This window comes from Scylla paramamosain, chromosome 29 (genome assembly GCF_035594125.1).
Source record: "Scylla paramamosain isolate STU-SP2022 chromosome 29, ASM3559412v1, whole genome shotgun sequence".
Taxonomy (NCBI): Eukaryota; Metazoa; Arthropoda; class Malacostraca; order Decapoda; family Portunidae; genus Scylla; species Scylla paramamosain.
The window spans coordinates 10,457,076-10,471,879 of NC_087179.1; the positions used below are offsets into that span (position 1 = coordinate 10,457,076).

Here is a 14,804-nt window from a genome sequence, read left to right on the forward strand (position 1 = left end):
CAATAATGATAATGGAAAACAGTTAAAGTACATTTGTTGCGTTGCATAATCATTCATATAATCACTTCTGTGTGTGTGTGTGTGTGTGTGTGTGTGTGTGTGTGTGTGTGTGTGTGTGTGTGTGTGATTCGGCGACACAGACTATAATTAATCAATCATTATTAATTACACATGGAATCCCTCCCTCTTCCCTTTCACACAAACAAACAAACAAACAAGCAAACAAACTAACAAACAATCAGGTATATAATTAATTTGCACGACCGCCAACAATAACAACAATAATAATAGTAATAATGATAATAATATTGATACCAGTAGTAATTATTATTTCTTCTGTTCGATCGAAATCTTTCAATCTTTTAAAAATCGTGACAGCAGTGAAAAGTGAATCGGTTACCATAATAATAATAATAATAATAATAATAATAATAATAATAATAATAATAATAATAATAATAATAATAATAATAATAATAAATGTAAAAGAAAATAAATGAACGAACAGCATAATACTTACTCTTATATAATTCTTTAAATAAAAAAAATCCTAAAAAATTTCGAAAAGAACAAATGAAAGAAAAAAAATAAAAACAAAATGCATAAGATTTATATGACCTTAGCCAAATGAAATAATAATAACAATAACAATAATAATAATAATAATAATAATAATAATAATAATAATAATAATAATAATAATAATCACACGACCATAACAATATAATTTGAAAGATAGCACATTATTATTGTTACATTTATTATTATAATTAATATTATTATTATTATTATTATTCTTATTATTATCATCGATCTGTTGCGCCCATAAAAACGAAGGGCTTATTTTGTTTTAGCCTAAGTAGTGATAACGTACATATATATAATAGCATTAGTTCCTTTTTTACATCTTTACAATAGGAAGCAATTTAAATAGTTTAACAATTTGTATAACTCTGAAAAATACAATCTATAATATACTATACGCACGTACGCGCTTTCCAGATAAAAAAAAAATTATATATATATATATATATATATATATATATATATATATATATATATATATATATATATATATATATATATATATATATATCAATAATAAAAAAAAATAGAAATTAAATCTGGGACCCCGTGTTTCTAGGCCAACTTTTATTATTATTATTATTATTATTATTATTATTATTATTATTATTATTATTATAACTTTTATTTCGGCTGTGTAAGTTGAATGCCATCAAAAAAGAGAAAAGTATTTATAATTACCTTATTTAATTGACGCTTTTATAATCATAACTCGGCTAACAATGATGAATGGAACCCCGCAATATGTACACACACAACTCCTCTCTCTTAACAATACGAGCAGAAAATTGAACGGATCGATTTAGTGATTGAAAGAAGACTGAATCGCTCCAAAGATGCTGACGAATTAGTCCTTGAGACACAAAATCTATGCGTTATTTATTTTTTTTTCCTAAGCAAAGCACCAGTTTTGTCGACACAGGGTAGGGTTGGGGAGGTTGGGTTTATCGGGGTGTATTGGGGCGAGGAAAGGGTTGAGGGCAAAGGGGAAAGGGAAGGTACAGACAGATTATCATTATAAGTGTTAAGAGACAGAGGAAGGAGGGAGGGACGAAAAATGAAAAGTAGTTGTGGAAATTAAAGTGCTGTTATATTTTTCTCTTTATGATTCTCGTTTCGTAAAGGAAAGAAAGACAGAAAGAATTGTTGGAGTTGGAACACCGCTGATCAAAAGCATTTCTTTTATTACCAAATCCACGCCAGCCAAAAATATATGTTTGTTCAAAAATACATCGTAAGACTTTTGTGTATATACATATATATATATTTTTTTCAAGATTAGTATTTTTGTTTTGTTTTTCTTTCTTCTCGTGGCAGAAAATCACACAAAATAGGAAAAAAAAAAAATACACATAATATATTCATAGAACTGTGTTGAGTCTAAAATTTACTCACTGCAGCAAAAACCGAAAAAAAAAAAAATATCGTAAGAAAACCGGACGTAATATATCAATCCTTAAATTTTGAGTTACGTTTCAATTTTCAGTTTTCCATATCCCTCATTATCATTTTCTTTTCGGCAACTAATTATTTTTCTCCCAGTTCAACCATTAAAACCTGAACTCACACTGCCAAACACAAAAAGACGGAAACCAATGCACACGCTTTTATGAATTTCCAGAACAGATGCAGTGGCAAATAGAACAAACTTATCAAAAGGGAACAAACATTTTCTATTGAGTCCCTTCATGAAAATTACTCTCTCTATATAAATAGGACCGATAAGAAACACCCACCTCGGATATTATGAGACCCATCAATGAATCGACGCCGGCCGTGTTGTGTTAAGTCGCGTGAATAATAATAATAACAATAACATTATACACTTATTGGTGAACGGTGCCTCGGCTGCTTACCTAACGCTACACATCTTTGCAATTCTTAACTCACCTACTTGTATTAGTATTAGTAGTAGTATTTTTGCCATCTATACATTACAAACTAACCCTATTCGAGAGGGGGGAAAATAAATATATGTGTAAGGATTTCACCTCCATATTTAATTTTTTGTTGTTTTTTCTTAAATCAAATAATAAATAAGAAAAACAATTGCTATACTGTTGTCGGCTGCCTTGTGTCATCATTAATTATTTTTTGTTATTCATCTTGTTTCTTTCCCTTTCGGTTTTTTCTTGGAGTCATAAATGAGTGAATTAATATAACACGCTCAGTTCCCTAGTTTCTGCCGCCAGAGGGCCACACCGCCGCCGCCACACTCACCACGCTAGATTGTATAAAGTGGGTTCCAGTAGCATACAAACACCCCAACTGGAACGTACGTACGGTAACTGCTTAGCGAGAAGTGCAAACTATTGTTGTACGCAGACTTCGCAAACAGTCCCCACGAGTAACGTACATGTTTGTTCACGAGATATAACTTGACACTTGTAAACGATGAATGGGAAAGATAATAATGATAATAATAATGATAATAATAATAATAATAATAATAATAATAATAATAATAATAATAATAATAATAATAATAATAATAATAAAGTATCGTAGGCAGTTAACGATTTATTAACGATAACCAAAACATTATTGTCGGCACTTGAAAATAAAAGTATCCTACACGCTTAGAAAGTATCGTACACAATAATTACGCGCAAAAAAGAATCAAATGGAATTAAAAAGAAGAAAAAAAATATCATTCGCAGAAAAAAAAATCGTACGAAAAAAAAAAAAAAATACTCATCGTTCGTAGTTAGAAAATAAATAGATAAAATAAAACAAGATCCTCGTAGGCAGTTACCCATCAGGTCTCGGCCTAGTGGGTGGACACTGGATATGTGTGTGGGGCTGGACGGGAGGATACCCAGCGGTGGAGAGGCGCTGCGGTGGCTGGCTGACATACGGCTGCCGGAGGGGGACGCCCTGGCGGTCATCACGGGTACTGCTATACGCGCGCGGTCGTATACGTCCCGGGAGGTTGGGGGGGGGGTTACCAGACGCCTGAGAGGGTACGTACGAAATGACCTGAGTACCGGATGTCTTAAAGGACCGAAAGACTTGGGTACAGTACACCAAATGCCCCAGGACTAGTGGTGGTGGTGGTGGTGTGGCCCTGGTGACTCTGATCTCCCCTTGCGGCACCCCGGCTTAGCGCTGCGCCCCGTGTGTAGGGTTCGCGGAGCCTTGTGGACACGCCCCGCCCAGCACTGTTCCGTCTCCGCCTTACCTTGTCCCTGCATCCACGTTCCAAAGTGCATGTCAGTGAGAAATAGTCTAGTTTACTTGTTTTTTATTCAATTCTCGTCTGCCGCTTCAGGGATTAAGGCCAAGTTGGGTTTTGCTCTCCTTAAGTCATCGATTCGCCTCAAGTTTTCAAGTTTAAAGTCAAGTCGAAAGTTTTTTCTTTTTTTTTTTTTCCTTTCTTCGTCTCCCGCCTTCCTATCGTCGCTCCCAAGTGGTGTTTTAAAGTGCTTTTTTTATATACGATGTTTGTATACACGCTTGGTTTTCTTGTTTTATTGCAACGCTTTTAGAATGAATGAAAGCTGGTTCCGTCTCTCTCTCTCTCTCTCTCTCTCTCTCTCTCTCTCTCTCTCTCTCTCTCTCTCTCTCACTTTTCTGCTCGTATGTCTGTCTGATTGTCTCTGTCTGTCTGTACATCTGTCAGTTTGTCTGTTTTACACACGCTCTCTCTCTCTCTCTCTCTCTCTCTCTCTCTCTCACACACACACACACACACACACACACACCGTCAGGAGAGCGAGGCGTGTCCATAAGGTGTTCCTAGGGGGGATCCCAGTCTGTCCAAGGTCCCCCAGGATTCCCCAAACCGTCCCTGCGGCATCCCAGTCCCGCGGGGCGCCGACCCCCATCCCGCCCTGAGGCCCACGCGGCGACAGCCCAACCAACGTATCGTGAACCGCGAATCCAACAACAATATAATATAAAAGTGTGAGTACAAACGTGACGAGTGTGGATGAAGGCTGGAGGGGTGATGAGGGGTGAGTGGGGGCGCGGGGTGATGCGGGTGGTGGGGTGGGATGTGGTGGTGGGGGTGAGGGGGATATGTCTTGCTTCCAGGCTGGCTGGCCGACACAGCGACACACCGTGCAGTCCAAGTCACAAGATGGCGGCACTCAATGCTCTAAATATTTGCATGGAAGAAATGGAGTCAACTAGTAAAAAATGAAGCATTATGGCCTAGGAATAATAAAAACAGTATCCTAAAAAACTAGTCGTCTAGCTATGTACACAGGTTAAAGTTCTCTGTATCAAGATTCATTTAAAAGGGCGATAACATCTCCAGTCTCAAAGTTCATCTAAAAACTTGGAAAAACAACAAGCAACGTTCTCCCTCAGGGCCGTGGCCGCTATCACAGGGCAACGTGCATATTGCCGGGCGGCCCCGCTGTCCGGCGCGGGTCTCCGCCACGCTGCACACACACATACATACACGCACGCACACGCACACGCACACACCACCCGCTACACCCCGTGGTGGTGCGTGAGGCCGTGCAGGGCCTGGGGGCGGGCCGGCGTGTGGTTGTGCGGCAGGGCTTTGGAGGGGCCCGGCTGGGGTTCATTGAGGCTGTCCGGCGTGAAGGCGGTGGTGGCGTGCGGCCCCTGCCCCCCGCCGCCCGTGCCCAGCGAGGTGCCCGAGCCCTGCCGCGGCCCCCGGGTGGGCAGCGCGCCGGCCACGGGCCCCGCCAGCGCGTGGGGGTTAATGTGGTGGAGCGTGTGGAGGTGGTGGGAGGACGTGGTGTCCGTGGTGGAGCCTTCGCTGAGCACCCGGCCGTATCGCGGCCAGCCACACCCCGAGATCACCGCCAGCACCAGGGACACCACCCCGCATGCACAGCCACACAGCTGCAACACCCGCGCACACACGTTACTGCACCTACACAAAAAACTGCCAAAAAGGGGTAGTAGGAAGACACGCACACGCACAGACACCCAGCAGACGCACTCACGCACCAGGGACAAAACACACCACCAACCCACCCAAAAAACACGGGTGGCTCTTGTCCAAAAAAGTGTTATGGGAGGGAGGGAGGGAAGGAAGCGAGCATGAGTGTGTGGGTGCGTACCACTTACCCTGTGCGGCCGCAAAGGACACATCTGACGGGCACATGATAACAGAGATAAGTTACCTATCTCTCGCAACACTCACCAACACACTAATAACTCATACATTACTACTACTACAACAACAGAAAGCAAAATAAACCAGTCTAACGTAACACACGGAACACTAACCCAGCCTATCATCACTACACCTCTCCCTCACAGCCCCTCGCAGCATCTGAGGGCTGTCTCTATCCCCTCACCCAGCTCTGTAGTATTGACTCTGAGGGCCTCTGACACCACAAGATAATTAAGAACACCTGCCTCAGCCCGCCCTCTGCCCTAACTAACCCAACTTCAGACCTCAACTGCCTCGGGACATCGCTCGGAGTATATGAGATTTCCCAGCGACGTACAAAGTGTTAAAATTACTGTACTTTTTATTCGAGCAACGTACAAAAATTACAGAATTATCGTACTCGTTATTGTACGCTGGTCAGGCTTTCCAGCACCGTACAAATTCCAGAAATGATCGTACTTGTTGTTGAAATCTCACCAAACTTTCAAGCATCGTACAAAGTGAAGGGAAATTATCGTATTTTTTTCAAAATTTTACGTTCATCTAGTAATTTTCTTTTGTTTGTTTTGTTTTATTGAAGTCTAAAGTTGAGTAAGGACTTAATCTACGTGCCATCCATTTACTAGCTTTCAGATGTTACGAAAAAAAAAAAAAGTAAATGAATGAAATCCTGAAGTTTGAATGTTAAAATTACATAAAAAGTGTAAAAAAAAATTGAGTGTGTGTGTGTGTGTGTGTGTGTGTGTTTCAGAGTGCGTGTGTTTTATAACTAAGTAAATTAAAGGTAATTTTATATAACTTCTTAAATAACTATCTTATCTAAATTTAATTGAGGAGGAGGAGGAGGAGGAGGAGGAGGAGGAGGAGGAGGAGGAGGAGGAGGAGGAGGAGGAGGAGGAGGAGGAGATATAGACGAACAAGGAAGATATAGCAAAATAAGACGTAAATGGAAAAAAAAGGAAAAAAAAAACAGTTTTGAGAATGAAGAATAAGAATGAGAATGAGAAGGAGGAGGAGGAGGAGGAGGAGGAACCCTAACAGAAGAAGCAGACGAAACACAAAGGAAGATCAAGCAAGAAGAAAATTAGAAGCGGCAGTAATAGTAGCAGCAGTATAGCAGTAATATCATAAGAAGAAGAAGAAGAAGAAGAAGAAGAAGAAGAAGAAGAAGAAGAAGAAGAAGAAGAAGAAGAAGAAGAAGAAGAAGAAGAAGAAGAAGAAGAAGAAGAAGAAGAAAAAGAAACAGTAGCAGCAGTGACAATAGCAATCATAACAATATCAACTTAAGGAAGACAAAGGTACAGGAAGGAGAACAGACAGAACAGGGGAAGGTAACAGGACAAGGGAAGGAAAGGACTAAGGGGGTGAGGGTGAGGGTGACGCACTGACCGAGGTGGTGAGGAGCTGCTGCTTAGTCCAGGCGGGGATCCACGGGTAGGTGGTGTGGTACAAGTGAAGCAGGTGCAGCAGCAGCGACGCGGACACCAGGTAGCACACGCACACCGCCACGTAGATCACTGTTACCTGTGTGTGCACGCGCGTGTGTCTTCAGTGACGGGTGGTGAAGTGTGTGTGTGTGTGTGTGTGTGTGTGTGTGTGTGTGTGTGTGTGTGTGTGTGTGTGTGTGTGTGTGTGTGTGAACTTATTATAAGTAATGTTGTTTGATCTTATGCTTATAAATGTACTGTTACTACTACTACTACTACTACTACTACTACTACTACTACTACTACTACTACTACTACTCTACAAATAATAATAATAATAATAATAATAATAATAATAATAATAATAATAATAATAATAATAATAACGATGATAATGATGGCAGTAGTAATGAAGACAGAGGATAATAATAGTAATGATAACAATAATAATAATGGTGATGATATGGATGACGATGATAACAATAACAATAACAATAATCATAATGTAGATGGTTATATGGCGGAAAAAAAAACAACACATAACAAAATAACAAAATAAAAAAAGAAAGGAGATAAGAAAGAACTAAAAAAAAAAAAACTCGAAAAATCACACAAAAACGAAATAAAACAAACGAAAAATAACGAGGAATGACAAAAACAAAAACAAAAAAACAGCAAAGAAAATACATAACTAGAGAAAACAAAAGACAGAAAGACAGAGACAAGAAAGCAAGAAAAAAATAAATAAAAATAAAGTAAAATAAAATAAAAATAACAATCACGAAAAAAAAAAACAGAAACAACACAGACGAAGAGAGAGAGAGAGAGAGAGAGAGAGAGAGAGAGAGAGAGAGAGAGAGAGAGAGAGAGAGAGAGAGAGAGAGAGAGAGAGAGAGAGAGAGAGAGAGAGAGAGACAAACATAGAAAACGGAACGAAACATATAACAGGACAAACTGAGAGAAACAAAGATCGAGCGCAACAGAAAACGAGACACGGATAGCGAGACAAACAGACAACCATAGCTCCACCGTGCCCATCCATGCCCTTGTCCCAGCCACTCCACACCCCGCTCGCTCCACTAACCAGCTTGTCCCAGCGGAGCGTGAGAGAGTGGACGAGGGAGGACAGGTGGAGGAGCAGGAGGATGGTGGTGGTGAGGATGGTGAAGACGGCTGTGAACACGACCACTCGGAGCCGCCACGCCCCTGGGAGGACGAAGATGCTGAGACGAGCCGTGCCCACCGTACACGCGCACGTCATTGTGATCACAGACACCACCTGTAGCCAAGGGAGGAAGGGGAGGAAGGGGAGGAAGGGGGAAGTGGGTATGGGATTCACGTATGAGGGAAAGGGAAGGATGTCAGGTGTTATTAGTGAGAGGAACGGGGGCATAATGGGGTTTCCGAGGGTTAGGAATGGGATGGGACGGGTGATGGGGAGGTGGGGAATTCACGGGTACAGGGTGATGGTAAAGGGGTGAGGGGAAGGGAAGGAAGGGGGTTAGGGGGATGGGATGAAGGGGTCAAATGATGTGTTTGGGAGAGGAACGGGAAGGAATGGAAGGGGTGTGCAAGGAAGGGAAGGCAGGTGGAGATTGCGAAGAGACGAAGGAAATGGGGTAGGTTAAGGGAGGTGAGGGGACAGGAAGGAAGGGGAGGAGACAAGGGAGGAATTGTTGAAAAGTTTGTCTTCTACTTTTCTTAGTAGTCAAAAATTTGTTTCTGTTTCGAATTTTTGTATCGACTCAAAAAAAAAGTGATGCTGTTTGTACTTCCCGTGAATCAAAACAACAGCGGCAGAAAAAAAATGATTTGTTTGTTCGTTTAGCGCAAAAATATTACAGGTAAGTGATTGTTGACGAGAAAAACTGCACAGGTATGGGATTTTATCGGGTGGAGGGGTCACAGGGGAGCTAGGATGGTATGGGTGTTAATGGGGGTTAGTGAGCGGATGTGTGGGGCAGGGGGGACGCGGGAACTCACCACCAGTAGCAGTCTGAATATCCCGACGGAAGTTTTGAGGTGCGAGTCGTCCCAGGCGAGGGTGACGGTGGGAGTGGGGCGGCGTCTCTGGGGCTCGGGGGAGTAGTCGGGGCTCGGATGGGGGTCGTCGTCCTCGTCGTCGGGGTGACGGCCGGCGTGGGAGTCCCAGGAGAGGCGGGAGTCGCAGCGGGAGAGGGTGTCGAGGTCCGGCGGGAAGAAGTCTCGGTCGTGCGGGAAGTCGAGGTCAGCGTGCGACGACTGGATGGTGAAGGAGTCCCAGTCGGAGGTCCAGCGGCGACACTCCAGCTGCTCGATGTCCCGCAGCAGCTCCTGCACCTCGTCGTAGCCGCAGATGTCCGAGATGGAGGGCAGCTCCCGACGCAGGCGAGACACCCCTGAACCCACCTCCTCCGCTGTGCCCACCGAGCCAGAGAGCAGCGAGCCGCGGGAGCCGAGGCCTGAGCCGGCGCGGGAGCCAGGCCGGGACACAGAGCGGAGGGAGCCCGACGCCCTGGAGAGCACGGAGGGTCTGGAGCCCGAGCTGAAGGACCTGTGGTTGAAGATCTTTGGTCGAGCGCCCCCCGGCCACCTAGTGTTGAGGGCCGACGCCTTGCTGTGCACGTAGGGACCCGAGCCGCTGGTGGAGGGGCGAGAGTCGCACATCACTTCCTCGTTGGCCTGCACCATGGCACTCGCGGGGCGGGCGGCGGGGGGCGGGGCGCGGCGTGGGGGGGCCGGACGGCAGCCTGGGCGGGGGGTGGAGGGCGGTGCTAGGCGCCCACCACCACCACCACACCCACGGCCCACCATGACACTCTCACGCCCATCCCACTCTGGCCTCATCTACGCTGCGGCTCGGCGGTCTGGAAGACAGAGCGCGTCAGTGTGCAGCTTGTGTACACACACACACACACACACACACACACACACACACACACACACACTGTCCACTCTTAACAATGAACCGAGACCAAGTGAAGGACGTAAAGAAACAGACTAAGACAACACACAAACACCTGCCATATAATGAAATGACCTAAACCGACAGAGAGAGAGAGAGAGAGAGAGAGAGAGAGAGAGAGAGAGAGAGAGAGAGAGAGAGAGAGAGATACGAGGTGTGTCATTAATGTTCCAGGACTGGTGTCCTAAAAGATGAATTTCAAACCCAAGCCACAAACCACCATATTTCCCCTTCAAAGTAATCCTTCTGGAGTATACAACTGCGCTCCCAACCCTCTACAGTCACTAATCTTTTTCTTACGTGCTTTTAAAATCATGTCCTCTGTTGCAGGTCGTTTAACAATGAGCGCTGAACAGCGAACAAACTTAAAGTTTTTGGTGCAGTTGGGGAAAACGCCGTCAGAAGCACTGGGTATGCTGCAAAAAGTGTACGGGGATGAGACAATGTCACGCTCACGTGTTTTTGAGTGGTGCAAGAGGTTCAAAGAGGGCCGGGAGGACGTGGAAGATGACCCCAGGAGTGGAAGACCCTCAACGAGCAGGAATGAGGCCAATGTTGAGCGTGTCAAGCAGATGGTGCGTGACGATCGTCGGTTGACTGTTCGAAAGATCGCAGATGAGCTTGGCATGAACCACAACAGCGTGTGGAAGATTATCACTGAAGATCTGGGCATGCGGAAAGTCTGTGCGAAGATGGTGCCGAGACTCCTGAACGATGACCAGAAGGGACGACGCATGCAGGTGTGTCAGGACATCCTCGAGCGTCTGGAAACTGAACCAGACTTGCTCAGGAGAGTCATCACCGGCGATGAGTCCTGGGTATTTGAGTACGACCCGGAGACCAAACGCCAGAGCCTTCAATGGAAGAGTCCGGCGTCGCCACGGCCGAAGAAAGCAAGGCAGTCCAGGTCCAGCTTCAAGGTCATGTTGATCGCTTTCTTCGATGTGAGGGGCATCGTCCACTGCGAGTTCTTGCCACAGGGCCAGACAGTCAACCAACATGTGTACAAAGAAGTACTGCGGCGTCTGCTTCGTGCAGTGCGCGAGAAGAGGCGGGAGTTGTGGCAGGGCAACTCGTGGCTGCTTCACCACGACAATGCGCCTGCTCACAATGCCCTGAGCATCAGAGAGTTCTTGGCCAAGAAGAACATCGCCGTGCTGGAGCAACCGCCCTACTCACCTGACCTCGCTCCGTGCGACTTCTTCCTCTTCCCCAAGCTCAAGGAGGTCATGAAGGGGACCCGTTTTGATGATGCGGACGACATCAAAAAGGCCGTGACGACGGAGCTGAGGAGCATCCCGCAAGAATCCTTCCAGCAGTGCATGCAAGCCTGGCAGAGAAGGATGGACAAGTGCATGCGGTGCCAGGGGGATTACTTCGAAGGAGATAACCTATAGTTTGTAGCCTGGATGTGAAATAAAACTTGTGTGGCACCAGTCCTGGAACTTTAATGACACACCTCGTATGACAGGCGAAGGACACACACAAGCATAGCAAGTCACAACAAATAAACCATCACACACACACTCACACACACACACACACACACACACACACACACACACACACACACACACAATCAATACAACAAACAACCTGTCGATGAATTATAAAGAAAGAAAACCGCCGCCATTCGTTTTCTATCTCCTCCCCGCAAACTGGGCCATAATTGAGAGAGAGAGAGAGAGAGAGAGAGAGAGAGAGAGAGAGAGAGAGAGAGAGAGAGAGAGAGAGAGAGAGAGAGAGAGAGAGAGAGAGAGAGAGAGAGAGTACACAACATCTCCATTATATAGAACAGATTGATTGGCATGAAATATGAAAGTACAGGTCGTGTCTTGCACTGAGGAGTTGGACGTAAAAGGTCAGAATTGAGTTGTGCTGTGTTACCTGAGCTGTTTCTTTCTCAGGTGTTTCCAGAAAGGTATATTAGTAACACCTGACCAGCTACTACTACTACTACTACTACTACTACTACTACTACTACGGGTAATAACAGTAATGGTAACTCTGATATCAAAACAAATAAGAAAGAACATCAAGGAAGAAGTAATTAGGAAGGAAAGATGAATGGCGGGATGAAAGATGAGAGAAAGGAAGGAAGGAAGGAAGGAAGGAAGGAAGGAAGGAAGATATGTTGTGAGAGCGTATGGGAGATAAGAAGAAATATAAGAAGTAATCAAGTAAGGAAGAAGGAAGAAAAAGGAGGGAATTAAGGAAGAAAAGAAAGAACGAGAGAGAGAGAGAGAGAGAGAGAGAGAGAGAGAGAGAGAGAGAGAGAGAGAGAGAGAGAGAGAGAGAGAGAGAGAGAGAGAGAGAGAGAATAAACGAACAAACGAACGATGATACTAATGAATGAAAGGATGGAAATGAAAGAGACAATAAAAAAGAAGAAAAAAAAACACGAACGAAAGGAAATTAGGGACAAGGTGGAGTTAACAGAAAAGAAGGAAATGAAGGAGGGAAGGAAAGAAGGAAGGAGGAGCGGGAAGGAAGAAAGAAAAAAAAAGAAAGGAGAAAACACGAACGAAGAGAATAAATTAAGAAGAAAATTAGGGAAAGAATTGAATAAAAGAAACGAAGGAAATAAAAGAAAGAAAGGAAGGAAGAGAGAAGGAAGGAAGGAAGGAAGGAAGGAAGGAGGGAGGGAAATAGAGAAAAAATAAACAAATAAAACACGAACGAAACGAATGAATAAAGAATAAAATTAGGAAAAAGAATTAAATAAAAGAAGGAAGGAAGGAAGGAAGGAAGGAAGGAAGGAAGGAAGGAAGGAAGGAGTGAGTTGGCTATGCATTTACCCCTTATTAATTTCTCAACACCCCCTCACCCCCACCCCCCTTAACCCCTTGACACAACCCATCCCCCCCCTCCCCCTCACCACGACCTTTCCTACACCAACAATACCTCCACCTCTCCAATAACTCCGGCCCCCCCATCCCCCACCTGGCCTCCTGACCCCATTACTTAGCCCTTTCCTCCCCCTATTAAAGCTCCCCATTCACTGAGACCTCCACCTATTCCACCTCACCCATTTACTAGTCCCTGTATCTCCTTGCCTGTTATGTGTCGCTATTTTTAACATTACAGAGCTTATTTTGTTCTTCTTATTCATTTGTGTTTCTATTGTATTGCTTTCTTTCCCGTTTTTCATTATTTCCCTTGTTATTCTCGTTTTCTCTATCTTTATCTCTCTCTTCTATTATTCTTGTTCATTTATTGTCTTCCTATTAGCTGTCTCTATCTATTTACTTATTCCCTATTCTTTTTTATTTTTTTTTTTATCTTGGACTAATCTAACTTATCCTTGTAATTTGATCTTATTGACGAAACTAACCTTATCTTACCTAACCTAACCTAACTTAACCTAATTTAATTTAACCTAACTTAACCTAACCTAATTTAACCTAACCTAACTTAACCTAACCTAACTTAACCTAACCTAACTTAACTTAACCTAACCTAACATAGCTTAACCTAACCAAACCTGACCTAACCTAACTTAACCTAACATAGCTTAACCTAACCTAACTTAACCTAACCTAACTTAACCTAACATAGCTTAACCTAACCTAACTTAACCTAATTTAACCTAACCTAACTTAACCTAACCTAACTTAACCTAACCTAGCCTAACCTAACCTAACCTAACTTAACCTAGCCTAACCTAACCTAACTTAACCTAACCTAGCCTAACCTAACCTAACCTAACTCAACCTAACCTAACCTAACTTTACCTAACCTAACTTAACCTAACCTAACCTAACTTAACCTAACTCAACCTAACTTAACTTAACCTAACCTAACCTAACTTAACCTAACCTAACTTAACCTAACATAGCTTAACCTAACCTAACTTAACTTAACCTAACTCAACCTAACCTAACTTAACCTAACCTAACCTAACCTAACTTAACCTAGCCTAACCTAACCTAACTTAACCTAACCTAACTCAACCTAACCTAACCTAACTTAACCTAACCTAACCTAACCTAGCCTAACCTAACCTAACCTAACCTAACCCTTTCCTTCAACCTTCCTCCAGCTTTCCTCCTCCTCCCTTACCTGTCCTACTTTTCCTTTACTTTCCCTTCCCCTTCTTTCTATCTCCCTTCCCCCTTCCCCTTCTCCTTCCCTCCCACTTCCCTTTTTTTATCTAATGCTCTTTCACTGTCATGTCCCCCCTTCCTCCCTTCCTCCTTATCTTACTCCCCTCCCTTTGTGTCCTAATCTCCCTTCCCTTCCCCTGCCCCTCCTCCTCCTCCTCCTCCTCATCTCCTTAACGTTCACAACTTCCTTAATTATTAATGCTTCTCTCTCTCTCTCTCTCTCTCTCTCTCTCTCTCTCTCTCTCTCTCTCTCTCTCTCTCTCTCTCTTACACACCTGGACCGCACAGGTAGTAAGATCGAATTATCCCCTTCCCCCCACCCCCCCACCGCAGTACGAACGTGAACTTGTGTGTGTACGTGTCCAGGTGAGCGGCACGTACACACACACACACACACACACACACACACACACACACACACACACACACACACACACACACACTACGATCACATCTTTAGTATATTCATGGAATACTTGTACGTAGAGCTAAGTCACACAGGCACACAACCCACACACACACACACACACACACACGCACGCACACCTGTTGCTTCAAATCAATCTTTCCTGGAAGTAGATGACGCACACGCTGGCACGCACTCACGTACACACACACACACACACACACACACACACACACAC

General features: G+C 44.0%; 1 protein-coding gene across 2 annotated transcripts in view; it reads right to left on the reverse strand.

Moving 5' to 3' along the window:
* Positions 1–1,752: 1,752 nt before the first annotated feature.
* The window catches only part of LOC135115271 (uncharacterized), a 31,211-nt gene continuing 18,159 nt past the window's right edge, over positions 1,753–14,804 (reverse strand). Inside the window, exons 2-5 of one of the 2 annotated variants that reach the window (XM_064031847.1) lie at positions 9,094–9,956; positions 8,195–8,389; positions 7,073–7,207; positions 1,753–5,658 (exon numbers count right to left, since the gene is read on the reverse strand). In XM_064031847.1, coding sequence (XP_063887917.1) covers positions 5,026–5,658; positions 7,073–7,207; positions 8,195–8,389; positions 9,094–9,936 — 1,806 coding nt within the window. In that variant the 5' untranslated portion in view covers positions 9,937–9,956 and the 3' untranslated portion in view covers positions 1,753–5,025. The remainder of the gene's footprint in view (positions 5,659–7,072; positions 7,208–8,194; positions 8,390–9,093; positions 9,957–14,804) is intronic. The other variant, XM_064031848.1, reaches the window with a different exon arrangement.